Source organism: Scardinius erythrophthalmus (genome assembly GCF_964197995.2).
Source record: "Scardinius erythrophthalmus genome assembly, chromosome: 7".
NCBI classification, from domain to species: Eukaryota; Metazoa; Chordata; class Actinopteri; order Cypriniformes; family Leuciscidae; genus Scardinius; species Scardinius erythrophthalmus.
Genome location: NC_138227.1, coordinates 25083424 through 25100224, shown reverse-complemented (window position 1 = coordinate 25100224; position 16801 = coordinate 25083424). Strand labels below are relative to the sequence as shown.

The 16801-nt window shown below is 36.6% G+C and overlaps 2 protein-coding genes across 3 annotated transcripts; both read right to left on the bottom strand.

Annotated features, from left to right (window-relative positions):
• Positions 1 to 74: 74 nt before the first annotated feature.
• seraf (Schwann cell-specific EGF-like repeat autocrine factor) lies at positions 75 to 7280 on the bottom strand. Of its 2 annotated transcripts, XM_081371002.1 has the most exons (5): positions 7000 to 7280; positions 6783 to 6878; positions 6544 to 6648; positions 586 to 681; positions 75 to 409 (listed from the first exon to the last, which is right to left on the bottom strand). In XM_081371002.1, exons 1-5 carry the CDS (start codon positions 7226 to 7228, stop codon positions 297 to 299), a joined length of 639 nt encoding a protein of 212 aa, XP_081227128.1. In that variant the 5' UTR covers positions 7229 to 7280; the 3' UTR covers positions 75 to 296. The 2 variants fall into 2 exon arrangements, with proteins under 2 accessions (XP_081227128.1, XP_081227129.1); XM_081371003.1 differs by lacking the exon at positions 6544 to 6648 and having other exon boundaries at positions 161 to 409.
• A 1287-nt stretch (positions 7281 to 8567) lies between these two features.
• On the bottom strand, positions 8568 to 14718 carry tmem106ba (transmembrane protein 106Ba). The gene is made up of 8 exons (XM_081371001.1): positions 14584 to 14718; positions 13674 to 13866; positions 13416 to 13479; positions 12883 to 13042; positions 12587 to 12727; positions 12043 to 12092; positions 11904 to 11957; positions 8568 to 10367 (listed from the first exon to the last, which is right to left on the bottom strand). The coding sequence occupies exons 2-8, from the start codon at positions 13852 to 13854 to the stop codon at positions 10247 to 10249; spliced, it is 771 nt and encodes a 256-aa protein (XP_081227127.1). The 5' UTR covers positions 13855 to 13866; positions 14584 to 14718; the 3' UTR covers positions 8568 to 10246.
• Positions 14719 to 16801: the final 2083 nt, after the last annotated feature.

The window sequence follows — 16801 nt, the reverse complement described above, 5'->3', positions numbered from 1 at the left end:
GGTGAGTAATTACTGACAGAATTTTCATTTTTGGGTGAACTAACCCTTTAAAACAAGTTGCACACACACAATTTAGATTTTAACTTTATTTAATAAGTTGCACTGTACGCTAAAGGAAATTCAACAGTTAAACGCACTACTTAATAATACAAAAGTCATAATGTAATTAATGTACAATGTTAAAATAGAGAAAACATCACACTTTACACATGTTCAGTTTGGCTACAACAAACAAACAAGTAACTTTAGCACCAATTTGAGGGAGCGATGGGGTCGGAGGTCAGACTGTTCTGACATCAGTAGAGCTTCTTCCTCTCTTCACACTGCGGGCCTGAGAACGGAGCTCGACAGCGACAGGTGTTCGGAGACACACACTTCCCCCCGTTCATACACCGCTTTTTACACACAGCTGCAGACAGACGGAGGAGATATCACAGGCTTCATTTTGTCAATTTTGAGTAAACTTGTGGATTTACACACATACAACAGCATATAGTAACTGCACGACAAAAATCTAATTCTAGAGCAGTTGAAGAGTCTTGCTTATGCATATAAGAGCCTGTAGATCTGGGTGTCGTCACCCACCTGTGTGGCAGGCTCCGCCTATCCATCCGTCTGGACAGCTGCAGATTCCAGGAGCCACACAGCTGCCCCCATTCCTGCATCCCTGCGGACAGATCGCTACGGAAACAGAGATAAATGATCAACATGTGTCCCAGATACTGCACACACATCTAGGCACAACAACCCAAGAGGATGTACATGTAAATCATGATTAATTCACGAAAAATAACTTTAAACAAAACACACATATGGGTTTACGAGTGTATTTTATGTGGCTTAGCCTTAGACAGATCATTTACATAACATTAAAAGGAAATGTTATATCAGTTAGAATAAAACAGTGATGTTTTATTATTATTTATATACTTTTATAGTATTTTTTAATCATTTTGAATTACCTTTTAATTTTTAGTCTTTGTAATGTTATATGCTTTTGTCTTAATTTTTTTAATATTTCTATTCAGCTAGGCTATCATTTATTTTTATTTCAGTTTTAGTTGTAGCTATTTTTAGTTGCCAAGACAACATTTAAAAATTTTGTTATGTAAAAAAATTGTTACGTTAAGTTTTCCATTTTAAATAAATTAAAATATAAAGATTCGATTAAATATTAACTATTCATTTTTAATAGTTTTACATTTACTTAACAATAGATCAGGATGGCGCCATATTTAATTTTCGACTGGACTGAAAACGAGGCTGTGAGGGAGAGAATTGCAATGCGTTCAACGGTTAGTACAGTTGTTTAACAACATAGGCCCTACTGATTGTTCAGCAGATGAAACATCTTTCCAGAAAAAAAAACTTTAAGTAGACTCCATAAAACAGTTTTAAAGTTGCGTCATCCAGAACCTTGATACAGTGCTGCAGTCGTGGCATCAGAACCCCGAAGATTAATTCGCCAGTGATTCCCTCGAGATTTTACTTTGGGTTTTTATAACAGCGTTTTTCAATTTATGTGTAAAATAAGATCTGTGGTAAACATAACTTTACTATACAGCGGAAATCACACTCACCCGTACTGAAAACGCAAATTTTGAAGCTGTTTAGAGAAGAATGTTTGGGGTAATTTACATTGTAGAGGAAAAAATTCAAGTATCGTTAAGTTATGTTTACCACAGACTTTATTTTACTCATAAATTGAAAACCCTCGTTTATAAAACCCCATAGGAAAATCTCGAGGGAACCACTGGCGAAGTAGTCTTTCGGGTTGCAGCACTCCGTAAAGACTTTAAGGCTTCATCCGAAATCACTTACTTCCTTACTACTGTATATAGTAGGCAAAAAAACAGTATGTAACATAAGTATCTCCCAATTCACAGTACTCATAAAAGAGCAGGCAAAAAGTACCCTGATGACCTAGAGATTCTGAAGTGTGCATATGATGAACACTTTACTATCCAATGAGGCCATAAGAGAGGATTATGAATGGCAGTGAAGTGATGCAACTGACACTGGTAAGTCACATGATAATAACAACATGGCGAATGTAGTACATCCAGATTACATTCAAACTACACACGTTCATAGAACATACCTTTTATAGCGGTTGCAAAGTAATTCCTTATTCGAAATAGGGCTGCACGTTTTCAATTTTTTCATTAACCGTTAACCGAGGCGCTTAGCGGTTAATACTCGGTTAACCATAGTGTGCGCGCCGCAACCCCGAGATGGGCGTAATTTGCGGGTGGGACATGTCCCCACCACTATTTTCTAAGGTCAATATTGTCCCCACCACTTTTGAAACATCTCGCGGCACGAATACCAATACAAATAAACAAAACATCTCCAGTTAACTAGCAGAGCATTTCATTTTTTTTAGGCGATCTAGCGCTGAAATGTTTGTTTTTTAAATCAAGGGATCAAAGTGCTCGTTGCCGCTGCGATCGAGAAGGGTCTTGTAAAACGTCCTGAGGTATTATTAATTCGTGGCCACGAAAAAATTCACCTGAATATTCACCAATAAAAAATAAAATAAAAAATAAAAAAGGAATAAAAAACTAAAAAACGAGAATAGTCGGCCTTCACTGAAGAGCTATCTTCACAGGTAAGAAAAACAGTTTAATAATTATTATTAATTCGTGGCCACGAAATAATTCACCTGAATATTCACCAATTCACAAAAAATAGGTCTTTAGCATTCTCTAATTAATAGTATCAAACTGTTTTTGGCCACGTTTGTAATTCGTTAAATCAAAATGAGGGAGGGAATTAGTTCAACGTGTACACGATTTATTAAAACGAGGGAACAAATAAGTCGTTGTATTAACTAATTATTTAGATCAGTGGACAGGGTGCATAAGAACAAGCAGAGAGAGAGCCCCGGCAGCGCGCGCGCACTCTCACCGCCTTCAAACACCACGAGCGCTGTATTGCTCTCTCTCCCTCGCGCATATCAACACAATAGTAAAAGGTCGGAAGACCGATTGTGTTTTATAGATTAGTAGTTTGTTCATATAAAGTGTTTGATTAGCAAGTACATGTTTAGGAAATGCATATTACAAATTGTATGGGTTAATGTAACGGTAAACGGACTCTGCGGGTAAAACTGTTGTGATGAAACTGCGCATGCGCGGGGTAAAACTGCTGGGGTAAAGCTGTGGCTCTGCGGCTCTGCAGACAGATTATTATTGTGCTGCGATTAGTGGCGCGGATACTATGTTTGTTTCTGGCTCGCGCACAGCCTTCACTCTCGGACGCGCGCTTTCTTTGCCCACTTCATATTAGAAAAATGGTCTAGCGGTCTCTGGTGGTGCAAAAATGTATTACAACTAAATTAAATGCACGCCATTGACGCCACTTAACCGAGCAAAATGTTTCACTCGGTTACGCAATTTTTAACGGTTAATCGGTTAATCGGTTAACCATGGACACCCCTAATTCGAAATAAGTACCTACTCAAAAGAGTGTGATTTCGGACGCAGTCTAAGTCTATCCCTCACAGCCTCGTTTTCATCTGTGTAAAACTCCGTATGGCATCTAATCTTACTATAACTATAAGCAGAATTGCCGGCGCTAATTGCTTTGGCAATGGGTGGAACTAACGCAAAATCCTTAATTGCATTGGTTAGCGGTCAAATGTCCCCACCTTGATTAACCAAATGATTTTAGCAACATAGTGTCGGCCCAGATCCGGCCCACATCTGGTATGCGTGGAATCTACATGTACCAGATGTGGCCCGGATCTGGGCCGACAGTATGTTGCTGTCTGGGGTATTAGCGTGAGAGAAAAGCATTGTGGTTGACAATATGTGGGACATTCTACCAGAAACGTACATTTGCTGTCCTGGCACTACTATTCTTTTATAAAACTGGTGTAATCCACATATTTCCCAAAACTGTAATACTGTGAATTAATTTAGAGGGTTTTACAACAGAATATGTTATGTATTTGATTAAATTGTTTTTTATTTTTGTTTAAAAAACAGTTTTTAAAATTAAGAACCCCTAAAATGTACTGTCCCAGGTCAAATCTCAATTCTATACATCATATAAATAATAATTATACATTTGAAATTCATAGAAAAAACAATACCATAGCACATTTAAGATGTTATAATTTGTATTATTCGATTAAAATCTTCAGTAAAATGAATTAATAATAAATAAATTGATTTTTTAGAAGTGTCCCCGGGTTTCTGTCATGCCCTGTCACACTTGCATAAAAGATTCCAAGAAAAGTGTATGATATGTCTTTAAGGTCCCAAATCACAGGAAGTGACCTCATTTGCCTCTCATCACACACTGACACCAACCAGAGGTAAGTTCTGTCCTTGAATTTTGTAATTTTAAGCCTTTCTGCATGTTTTTACCTGAGGTCGAGCTACTACGTCAGTTCCTGTCACGCAATAATGTCCCAGAAAATGTATGTCAATAGGTTTAGATTTGGAACAAATTAAATCTTTTGTGTAAATACTCTCTGAAATGTTGTCAGTTTTTATGCTAGCATGCTAAATAGCTGAGTCATAGCTGTTAAAATGGCTGACTGTCAGGCCCTGTCACGTCAGGCTCTGTCACATTTCACTGTGACAGGGCCTGACATTCTGTGACGGGGCCTGATAGATTGCTTGTTTGTAGTGAATACCACAGGTAATCTTCTTGTTTCATTGCAGATGAATATGTTGACTTCTGCTAACATTTGTTTATTTATTTATTTTGAATAAACGCCTAATTTCAATTCAGATTCAATTTAATTTTGATGCTGCAAACACTCATAAATGATAGATACAAATCTCTCTTTTGTCTGCGACAAAGATGAGCTGCATTTTAAGTTGTGTTTTGTTTATAAAAAAAAGAACAAATGTTTATAACTGTATATTTGCATAATAATGAGTAATCAATGAAATTCAAACAGATTCCAATGGCACCAGTTAGTGCAGTGGAGAGGCAAAGACGGTGGCGGGCCGTTGAAATGCTGATCCATGAAATACATCAATTTATGTGTTTTTTTAAAAGCTTACATAACTGAATCAGTTTAGTATTACCTGTAAGGATTTAATAGTTAATGATTTAAAGAATATATCTTGAACTCGTTTAAAAATGTGCTTTATGTGTTGCTACTTGTTCATCATTATTCAATTTTTAAATAAAAAAGATTCAACTGTTAAAAAATGGTTTTGTACAACAATATTAATTAATACAGTAACACCAAAGACAAGTGTGCTGTGTGTATTGTTTCTTCTATTATACAGCTCTTAAGTTAGTGATTCAATAAGGAATCTGGGTAAAGATATATGATAACATATATAGGATATATTAATGAATTTTACTTGTAGCCTACACAGGTTTAAAGTGGCTCATAATAGGCCTATTAGAGAATTAAAATACTGTTTACTCTTTAAAATCGAGACTATCTTTTCCCATTGTTAATTGTGTTTGATTAATTTTATTAATAAAGACTTATCCACTATTTAAATACAGATTTTTAGTATATTACTACAAATTATAAACATTTAGTTTTTTTAGTTTTTCAGAGAAAATCTGGTCATTTTAATGTAATTCGTAATGCTTGATGGAAAAAAATGTCAGTCCTGTCACAACATTGTCAACCCTGTCACACCACGGTCAGTCCTGTCACAAAGTATATTTTAGTCCAAAAATGGCTATTTTGATTATAACAATTATTGAAATGGGTATATAGTGATAGTAAAGACTGGATTATATATTTACAATAATGCGTTGGTACCAAACTTTACCCCAAAAGCCCCTTATTCAACAACATTATGTGAACCTGATGGTCATTCTTTATCTAAGAGCCCACAAAACAAGCAAAATCAGCCTGATAGCTGTGCTTTTTTTAATGAATTATATGTTTCCTTCAATAAGGGACAGATCCTCATTAAAATGATGATATTTGTGCAGAAGAGAGCATATTCTTTAACACACTTACATTATCAGCCATGTCTGTGACGGAGCCTGACATATTAAAGAGTAACTGCATATTAAAATGCTTATAATTCAAAAATTATTATCTGCCGAGGTGGGATTTCAATAATTTACAATTATTCACTATCTCCTTTGTTAAAGTCAGTGTTAAAGTTGAAGGTTATTAATACTTTTTTTTTTTTTTTTTTGGGATAGAAAATGTACGTTTCTGGTAGAATGTCCCATGTAATCTAGTGGAGACAAGACACGAGTGACTAAAAGAATTAGTGTTTGACAATATTGTAAGTTAATGCTGTTAAACAGATGAAAACATTTGACATTTTGTTAACATTTGGCAAGTTTTTAATCTTGGTGTGTTTCACATTTTAAAATATAAGAACCAATTGATATTTATGATAATTCTTCTGTATATGAAAATTTGCCACATCAAATATATTAAAGTTATATATAATGTTATTAATAATACATATATATATATATATATATATATATATATATATATATATATATATATATATAATGCTTAATTTATATGAAATATACTGTCATTATGGATTTGTGAAATATAAGTAAAACAAAATGGGATCAACAAACCGTCTTGGCATCTGGAGCCGGTCCAGCTGGAGGGACAAATGCATTTTGCTTCTCCATTCACAGCAATACATTCACCACCGTTCCAGCAGCCACTTTCACACACCACTGACAAATAAACACACACACCGACTGTGAATTTTCTGTGCTGTTGGACTCATTTTTGACTTTGTTTGTTCATTTTTTAGTGTTCAACTTGCAAGCAACATTTAAAAACATAATGTAAGCTAAATCACTGATACCTTTGTGACAGTATTTTCCTCCAAATCCTGAGGGGCATCTGCATTTTCCAGGTCGAAGGCACACTCCACCATTTTTACACTTTGGATAACAGGTTGCTGAAATCGACATGCAAATCATGTGAGTAGTGGCCCCTTAAATATATAAAGGACAAGTTTGACACTCACACAAACACATTCCACTAAAATCCACTTCATAGCAAGTAACTTGAAACATCACCATATTGGCAGGTTTCTCCCTCGTATCCTCTTGAGCAGAAGCAGGTGTTGTTTCGGATGCAAATCCCGGCATGTTTGCAAGGAGGGTCGCACACTGCTTTGGGGTCAAAGACAAAAGGAAGAGCCACCCCACGGGGCCCGTCGGACCGTCCCAGACAGACGCCAGCCAGAGCGGCAAGTGCCACCAGCAAGAGCTGCACGGACATACAGCAAAGCACTGCCATTTTCATATCCACACTCTTACAAGGAACCAGAAAGACTGAGAGTGCTGGTGAACGTGTTTGAACAGAATACTACACTGTAAATCACCTACAGGACAGACTTGGTACGGCAGGGAACCACAGCTGGAAAAGTACTAACTGAGGAATGTGTGAGACAGGATTGAGAGACAGACAAGCTCAGAGTGTGTGTTTAGAGGAGTGTGTGTGGTTGTCTGTGGTTTATAGCAGTCCTTTGTGAGGTTTGTACCTGAAAGTCTATCAACAAGTGGCCCCAAAAGGTCATTTGAGACCAAGCGGCACTTATTTCAAAGAAAGACACTCTTATAATCTCTTATAATCACTCTTCAAGTGACATATTTCACAAAAAAATATGGTTGTTTTAATTTAAAAATGACAGATATATTGAAGTTATTGGAAAATGTTCCTAGTTACTGTGATGGGACCTTCATACATCCATTAAAATAACACTGACACCATTTGGTTAGGAATAATTTAATACCGGTATGCGTGTATATATATATATATATATATATATATATATATATATATATATATATATATATATATATATATATCAGATTTTGTAATGTTTTCCAAAGAAGTCAATTATGATCACAAATTAATTTCATTATTTGTAATTACAGTAAAAACAGTAGCATTGTGAAATATTATAATCTTACTCACCCCAAACTTTTGAATGGGAACGTATGTATAAAATAGAGTACATCTTTAAGTGTGCCCAGATATGTTTTGGGGCCAGTAGAATCAAAAATCTCTACAAGAGTTAAGAAGAAAACGACGACACATTACAATTGAATCTGTTGCAGTAGAGCAGAAGCTATTGTGAGTATATGCAGTCTTATATGAAGTCCAAACTGTGTCTTGTTTATGTTACTGTCGTTTAAAAGAAATTTGTCTCATATTCACTTCGCTGACCCCAGGAAATGTGAGGAAATGGATTCTGCAGATGTCTTGAGAATTTCCCTCCTCCTCAATGAAATTCCAACTGAGATTTCAGACCACGGCTAAAGTGTTTCCCTCTCTGAATGACATGTATGTATGAACTAAAAAGAGTAGATAGGTAATAGGTAGATTTTTGATCAGTGGTTATTTGTAGTTTTTATGTGAAATTGTTAATTGCTTTGTTGGCAAGCCTGACTCCAGCATGCCATAGATGTCAAACTTAACAGTTATTGTTATGTAAGGGAAGGAGTTATATAGTAACTCTATCTCAATCTTTCTGAAATAGGTGGTTCAGAATGGTAAAGGCATGCAGAAACATTACATGGTCTTTGTTTCAGAGGCCCATTAAAGTGGGACCAGAGGGATCTGCTGTTCTGAGACATGAGAGGAAGTGAGCAGGAACTTTAATGGCATCAACAGATGTGCAGAATCCTTCTTTCTTCAGAAGAAAGTGGAAACACGGCATATATTAGGCTACCTTACGCACAGCACATTGAGAACACAAATGCATACGGGTACCATTTGTGCCTGAACATTTCAGCTTTATGGAAAGACACCGTTCCCAAATAGACTTCTTCCATGCCAGTTATTTATAACGCCCAAATGTAAGTGGTTACAAAACTAAAAGCTATGTTATCATTACTAAACTTAAACCCTTATTTTAACCCCACATTTGATGGTGTTAACGTTACCTCACTCGCGTCTATTCCTTCCTGGTCTATTCCTGTAATGATGTACCGCATCTTGCAAGCGCCATCTTGTGGAGTATTGTGACAGTCACACCACTTTTCTCCACAAAATGAATGAACACTTATTAATGGATTTTGACTAAAAGCATAAGAGAACCAGTTTAATAAAAAAAATAGTTATTTAATAAGGTGTTATTTCAGGCTACCCCAGTCCGTACTTATTTAATTCACCATAACATGAACACTAGAAAAAAATATGATATTGTAATATTTTACTTGGGAGAGTGCTGAAATGCCCACAAAATATTTTAAGACAAAATATACATGAACACAAATTTCATCAAAGAAATTCAATTTACTGATAAATCCTTCCAACATTGAAATTAAATATCATTCAAATATTGATGAAAAAGTGCCATTCCAACAAAACACAATTAGCCAAAAGGTTAAAGTGAATGAGAAACATTATCTATTATCTACACACCAACACCAATAAAAAAAAGGTTGAATTTAGTCAAATATGACAACAAAAATGCATCAATTAACAGAAGTCCATTTCTTAATACAGAATCAAATACCTTCCTTCCTTTTTTCTATTCCCTTTTTTTTTCTTAACTAATATATTCCACAGCTTCCTGCTGAGGTAAATTTACATTATATTTTATTGACGCCTGATTCATGGTCAGTGTTGTACTTGCCTCAGAATAGCCCACTTTGTTTTTTATTTAATTAAATTTTCATAATTTCAAAAGTAGTTTAGACATTCGTTCTAAACATTCCCTTTGAACATAATTCTGGAAATAAAATAAAAACTCTTTGCAGTAAGAGGTTGAAAAATCCACAATATGGAGTTATATAAAATTCCCATAAACTGAAGTCGGAGTGTGGTTTCAGGCAAGTAACATTCCATCAAAAATGAAACCATCTGTTAATGGTTTTGTTGATATACGTTAGTAACTCCCTCAAAAAAAATATACCGAATACCTGCTCAACAAAGAGCTAAATAACAGAATGATACGAGCATGACTCAATGTTTAAAAAGACAAAATAAACACACCAAAAGAATAACGGAGTAAAGTCGAAGTGGTTTAAGTGTTTGCAGATCTATGTAGAATTTTCTGCTGCTGTCATTCCTTTTCCAAAAATATACTAAAGTGCTTCTGTCTATCCAAGCAAAACCTCCAGAGCAATGCTAAAGAATCAGTAATGATGTGGTAGAAAGGATATCAGCTCTCTGACTATAACTCTCTGATCAATCCTGATGTTGCCACCCTACAGTACAGACTTCATTTTCAGACATTCGTAACACTCAGGACAAGCCATTTTTTTATCACCACATGAGAACATTAAAAATTGTTGGTCATACGTAGGGGCGTCACTGTATCACACTCATGCGTCCGCGTGAAGAGGTGGTGTTTGAGCCGCAGTCCACGTACAGGTACTTTTCCTGAGACACCTGCTCAGCATGGCCAAAGTACACAGTGGTTACAGTCGTTCTGGAGAGACATTTTCTTTGTTAGTTGAAGTGGAGAACATAGGCGTTTAAGGCAATTAAGGAATTATATTTTGCTCTTGCTGTTTAAAATGTGTGTAAACCAACCCCGCAAATGTCTTTTACCATTTTTTGGTTAAAGGTGCAGTAAGCAATTTCTGAGAAACACTGCTTATATTTGAAATCAACCCAAAGAGTCACACACCCTCCATTCATTGCCTGCCCCAATCATCAATCATCTCCTCCCCAATCATCAGTGGACACACCCCCTACTGCTGAGTGTCTCACTCTCTCCTCCCCCATCATGAGTGGACACACCCCCTACTGCTGATTGGCTCACTCTCTCCTCCCCCATCATGAGTGGACACACCCCTTACTGCTGAGTGTCTCACTCTCTCCTCCCCCATCATGAGTGGACACACCTCCTACTGCTGAGTGTCTCACTCTCTCCTCCCCCATCATGAGTGGACACACCCCCTACTGCTGATTGGCTCACTCTCTCCTCCCCCATCATGAGTGGACACACCCCCTACTGCTGATTGGCTCACTCTCTCCTCCCCCATCATGAGTGGACACACCCCCTACTGCTGAGTGTCTCACTCTCTCCTCCCCCATCATGAGTGGACACACACCCTACTGCTGATTGGCTCACTCTCTCCTCCCCCATCATGAGTGGACACACCCCCTACTGCTGATTGGCTCACTCTCTCCTCCCCCATCATGAGTGGACACACCCCCTACTGCTGATTGGCTCACTCTCTCCTCCCCCATCATGAGTGGACACACCCCCTACTGCTGATTGGCTCACTCTCTCCTCCCCCATCATGAGTGGACACACCCCCTACTGCTGATTGGCTCACTCTCTCCTCCCCCATCATGAGTGGACACACCCCCTACTGCTGAGTGTCTCACTCTCTCCTCCCCCATCATGAGTGGACACACACCCTACTGCTGATTGGCTCACTCTCTCCTCCCCCATCATGAGTGGACACACCCCCTACTGCTGATTGGCTCACTCTCTCCTCCCCCATCATGAGTGGACACACCCCCTACTGCTGAGTGTCTCACTCTCTCCTCCCCCATCATGAGTGGACACACCCCCTACTGCTGATTGGCTCACTCTCTCCTCCCCCATCATGAGTGGACACACCTCCTACTGGCTGAGTGTCTCACTCTCTCCTCCCCCATCATGAGTGGACACACCCCCTACTGCTGATTGGCTCACTCTCTCCTCCCCCATCATGAGTGGACACGCCCCCACCGCTAATTTGCTACAAGCGTGTTGTGTTGCTCGGTCCGATCCACTTTCAACAGCGGTTCTCAGAAATCACTTACTGCACTTTTGATTATTATATTATCTAATAAAGATCTACCATTCTTTACTAAACTTGGAAATTAAAATAAACACAAAATACTAAATATAACTATGAAAAAACTGAATACAGTAACATTTTACTGAATATTTATCTATTGAAATACTTTTTTTATGTTCATTTACATTAACTGTTTAAGCACACCGATTCACTAAAAGAATACTTACTGCATCATGACAACAATGTTATGCACTTTAATTGACTGCATGGTACAGTAGTCACTGTAAAAACAGATACGCAATCATCACAATACGCATTTTAGAACACTGTAAGATAAAATGTCTGGCGAGACTGGCAAATACTTACAATATGTAGTTCATCTCATTGGCTATGATAGTGGGGACGGTGTAATCAACCTAAAAATGAGACAATGACATTGACAACAGGTGTTATCTAAGTAATTACACACATGAAGAGAAACTAAGATTGCAAAGTCATGTGACTAAATAAAACTGCTTTATTGGCAGGATACAGGTCATTTTCTTTCTGTTATCTTAATGTTTGGCTTTACTCCCATGTGATTTTCCTCACTATGAATACATATTTAGGCTGTATAATCAAATTTAATCAAATAAATGCAGCCATGGTGAGCATTAAAAAATCATACCGATCCCTAACATTTGAACAGCAGTTTATGTGTGTTAATAATACATGAAAAATATTAATTATTTAAATATTCATATAAAATTATTAGTCAAGTAATGTTTGCGGAAGTATAACAATTTGATATTAATAAATAGTTAAATAATTAATATAGTTTCATAGATCAACACACACACACACACACACAGAATATAACAAACCTAAAAAGGTTGTTTTATACCACTGATCTAAATAAATGACCACACACCTGTCGCATATCCAGGGGGCTGATGGTGGTGACATTACTGACGACAGACTTTCCAATGACAGTCTTGTAGAATTGCACCTGGGCTGTGATGTTGGCCACATGTATTGGGTAGTAATTATTGTTGGTGATGTTAAGGGTATTCTGAGAAAAACAAAATACTGTTATTTAAAATTACACATGTCCAATTATCAAGTCCAATCCCTCCATTACAGAAAGAATAGTATCATAAATGAAACAGGTAATATTTGGTTAACAATCCTGAAATACAAATTAAAAGGGGGTGCTATAGATATTACCGTGATATTTAGGTATATTATCCGCTGGTCTTGGTCATAAGTGACATAGGCTGACTTCACCCCAACATAAGAGACGTCAATAGTCCGAGGGAACAGGAAGAACACAGCCAGACCAGAAAGCAGCAGACACAGAAAGACGGATACAGACACGTACAATGTCCTGGAACAGTGCAAGAATACACAGTCGGTCATTTTTTATATTATATACATACACAATGTTGGGTTTAGGGTCTTTGGTTTAGGATCCAATTCTCACTATTAACTAGGTGCTTACTAACATGCATATTACTAGGATATTGACTATTAGTACTTATAAAACACATATTAATGCTTTTTTCTGCACAACCATATTCTACATCCCTTAATCCTACCCCATACTTAAACTGAACAAACTACCTTACTATTAATAAGCAGTAATTAGGAATTTCTTGAGGCAAAAGTCATAGTTGATGGTTAGTTAATAGTGAGAATTGGACCCTAAACTAAATTGTGACCCCAATGTTTATGTGAAATAGATATTTAAACAAACTTACGTTCGTCTTGGCTTCAGCCTCTGGTCGCTGTATGGTATCAAAGCAACTAGCTGGTTTTCTTGGTCTGTGAGAATATCCAGGATAGGAAGTACACATGATTACAATAATGATTTATACAATTTATTGATGCCCCTTTCATTAGAGAACAGTTTAATAATGTTAAACATTTAGATTTGCATATTACATCTTTGGGATACAAAGTACTGTGTAGATGGATGTATGGATGGAAGGGTGGATGACAGACGGATCTGTTCTTACCTCTCGGTATTCTCCCTGTCCCTTGACAAGTAGGACAGGTAACACTGTCTCTGCCTGTGAATTCAACATATGGAAACTGTGACACATCGTCTTTATTGTCCTCAGTGTGCGACTTCGAGTCTTCAGTCAGGCTCTCCTGGTCCTCTTTTTGCTTTGGCAAGGAAAACAGAGACTTCCCCATGGTTGGGCTTGCCTTAAAAAAAGAGAAAAGAAATCATCTGTGATATTTAGTGCTTTACAATGCAAGTCATGAAAGATCATCCAAGTATAGATCTTCATGGTTTGGTGAACTTAAGCACATATTTTCCACGTGACTTAAAGTATGCAGCTCCAGGCAGTTTTATAACGACATTCTGTATAAGATATACATTATGCAATCAAAATATTCTGGCTTTCCTCAACTAAACAATATATTTTCAGTTCCTGACAAACATTTGATAAACATGCTTAATGTGTGATGATATGCAAATGATAACACAGCTGATATGAGAACACAATGTACTCTACGGCCGACGTTCTCGTGTTCTTGATACTGATGCAATGTAACATTATTACATGGCTCGCTGTTATTTCTTGATAACAGACCGCTGCGAAGTATAACAGACCGTTGCCTCCGCTTCGCGTCGGGTCCTGTTCAGCCTGTCGGGGTTGTTATTCGCTATAACGACCGTCTGTCTATACATTATCCCTTACATAACGTGCATTAACTGCATTAACAAATTTAAGAATGCAAAAAGTGCGATGCATTTAAAGAGCATTATTAACACACTGTCACGCACGCGACGAACATGGTTTTTAGAGTGATGTAAGAGCAATTGGGCCTAAAAACTGATCAAGCACCATTCAAAATAACTCCTATTTCAAGGTACGATATTAAAATATAGTGGATAGGATATGAATTAAGGTTTACCTTTTTTGAAGGGTCCTGCCTTCTGTTTGTATAAAATTACAGTTGCTACAATGTCGTTACTCTGTCTTGACTGTGTTGTTTTTCTCCCCAAGCCGTGTTTCAACAAGCCCCGCCTCTTGGTTTATTCATTGACATGACGCTGCATTGTAAACTTCGCGTGATTGGACGATAGTTACGTGCGACACTGTTATAAGCCAATCATATTATATAAGGTGGGATTTGTCGGACTGACACTCTCTAAGCCACGCCTCTCTGTTGATAGTTGCACAGCAGATTTCAAGGCCGATTGTACTGTGTACATGTGCGATGTTTTGCTTTGGGTCTCATTGCCTTTATTTAGTCTAAAACCACATTTGAATCCAGATGTGCTCATGAACCCTACTATTGTAGATATTGCATGATATAGAAGTAAAAATGAAAGCATTGCATCTTAAATTGCATAAATTGAATGTTAAAGTAAATTAATAATAAACAAAATAAACAAATACTAATGATATCACTCGCCCATTGCATGAATGTAGGCGTGTGCATTTTTCTTTTTATTTAATTTTCTCGTACAAGTATAATAATTGACAGAGTGATGGGAGAGTGCAATGGAAGAATGGTTGCACAAGAAAGATGCGATGCGTCCGTTTTTATTACTTTGGTGAGTTGTTTGTGCAATCAGAATAGGAAAAAAAGTGTCCAACCACCAAGTAGGCCTGTGGTTAACACTTCTCAAATTGGTTTCGTTTTAAGCTCTGCAAAGATATCACCAGACAACCTAATGAACAAAATAGTGACATGAAACTGACACAAATAATGAAGTTGAAATTTTGGCCTACATTTATAATATTATGTAATTTACAAATATATATATAATATGTAAATGACTTTCAATAATAAACCAATAATCCACACTTTTCACACGCTCTCACGCCACACATCCATTTTCTCACGCACAAAAATCGCGAAGCAAAGAGGACACGGATACCGACAGACTACAGAGCAGGTTTCTTATGATATATAAAAAAAATCTCAGCTCTCAGATTCTGTAAATTTTTCATTACGAAATTCAAACAATAAATACCGTTTTGTAAATGTGACGTGAGAGATCCCTAGCAGCACGTGAACCGATCATCTCTACCAGCTAATAGTAAATAAACACGAGCACTGTTGAAAGATACAGTACAACTTACCGAAATGTATATACCTCATAGGCCTACATGATATCGATCAATCAGTCAATCAATTTTTCATCCGCGGAAAGGGGTCAATAAAACAGCGGGAGAACAATTATGTCACAAAACATGTCAGGAAAGCCATTAATGACCATAAAATGCGCTATAGCACGTTAGTTGGCTAGAAAAAAAGATAGTAGGCCTAGGCTAGCCTATTTTGCTAAATATGTGCACTAGGCCTATATTACATATTTATTATATTTTTACTTGACATATTTTATTTTACTTTTACTAAAGTTGCTATTATAATAAAAAAAGCGTTATATTTAATTTGAGTTATTTTTAACCTTAAATAATACTACCAGCTGATAGGGCTCTCTGTATGTTTACAGCATTTGGTGAAATTTTTTTTTCTTGAAAAAAATTAACGCCTATCTTGTGTACCTAATATTTATCCAAATGAGTCAATAAGGCTAAATCAAATCACAAGAATTTCAATTTAATTGAAATCGTGATATTTGAAAAAAAATTTAAAAAATTTCTGAAAAAAAACGTAGCTTACCAGAAATGTAAACATTGTAACATGTTGTCACTTAACCTAATAAAATTCAGTTTAGTTACTAAAATGTTTTGACAATCATACACTTATGACAATACCCAAGTATTGACATGAAACTGACACAAATAAGGAAGTTTATATGTATATATATATATATATATATATATATATATATATATATATATATATATATATATATATATGTACACACTGTAAAAAAAAAAAAGCGTAAAAAAACGGCAATTTTCTGGCAGCAGGGGCGCCAGAAAATTTCTGTTAAAAAACGGAAAAATACTGTAAAAAAATGGTAATTTCTTCCCGTTGTTTTTACGGAAAAAAATGTATATTTACCATTGGATTTCAGTAATATGATATAATGTTAATTTACCGTCCTATTGAAGTATTAATATCTGTTTTGTACACGGATAACCACCAATCACAGCAGTAATGAGAATCACATGTTCAATCAAAGCTCAACACAATTAGTTCTTCTACAAGA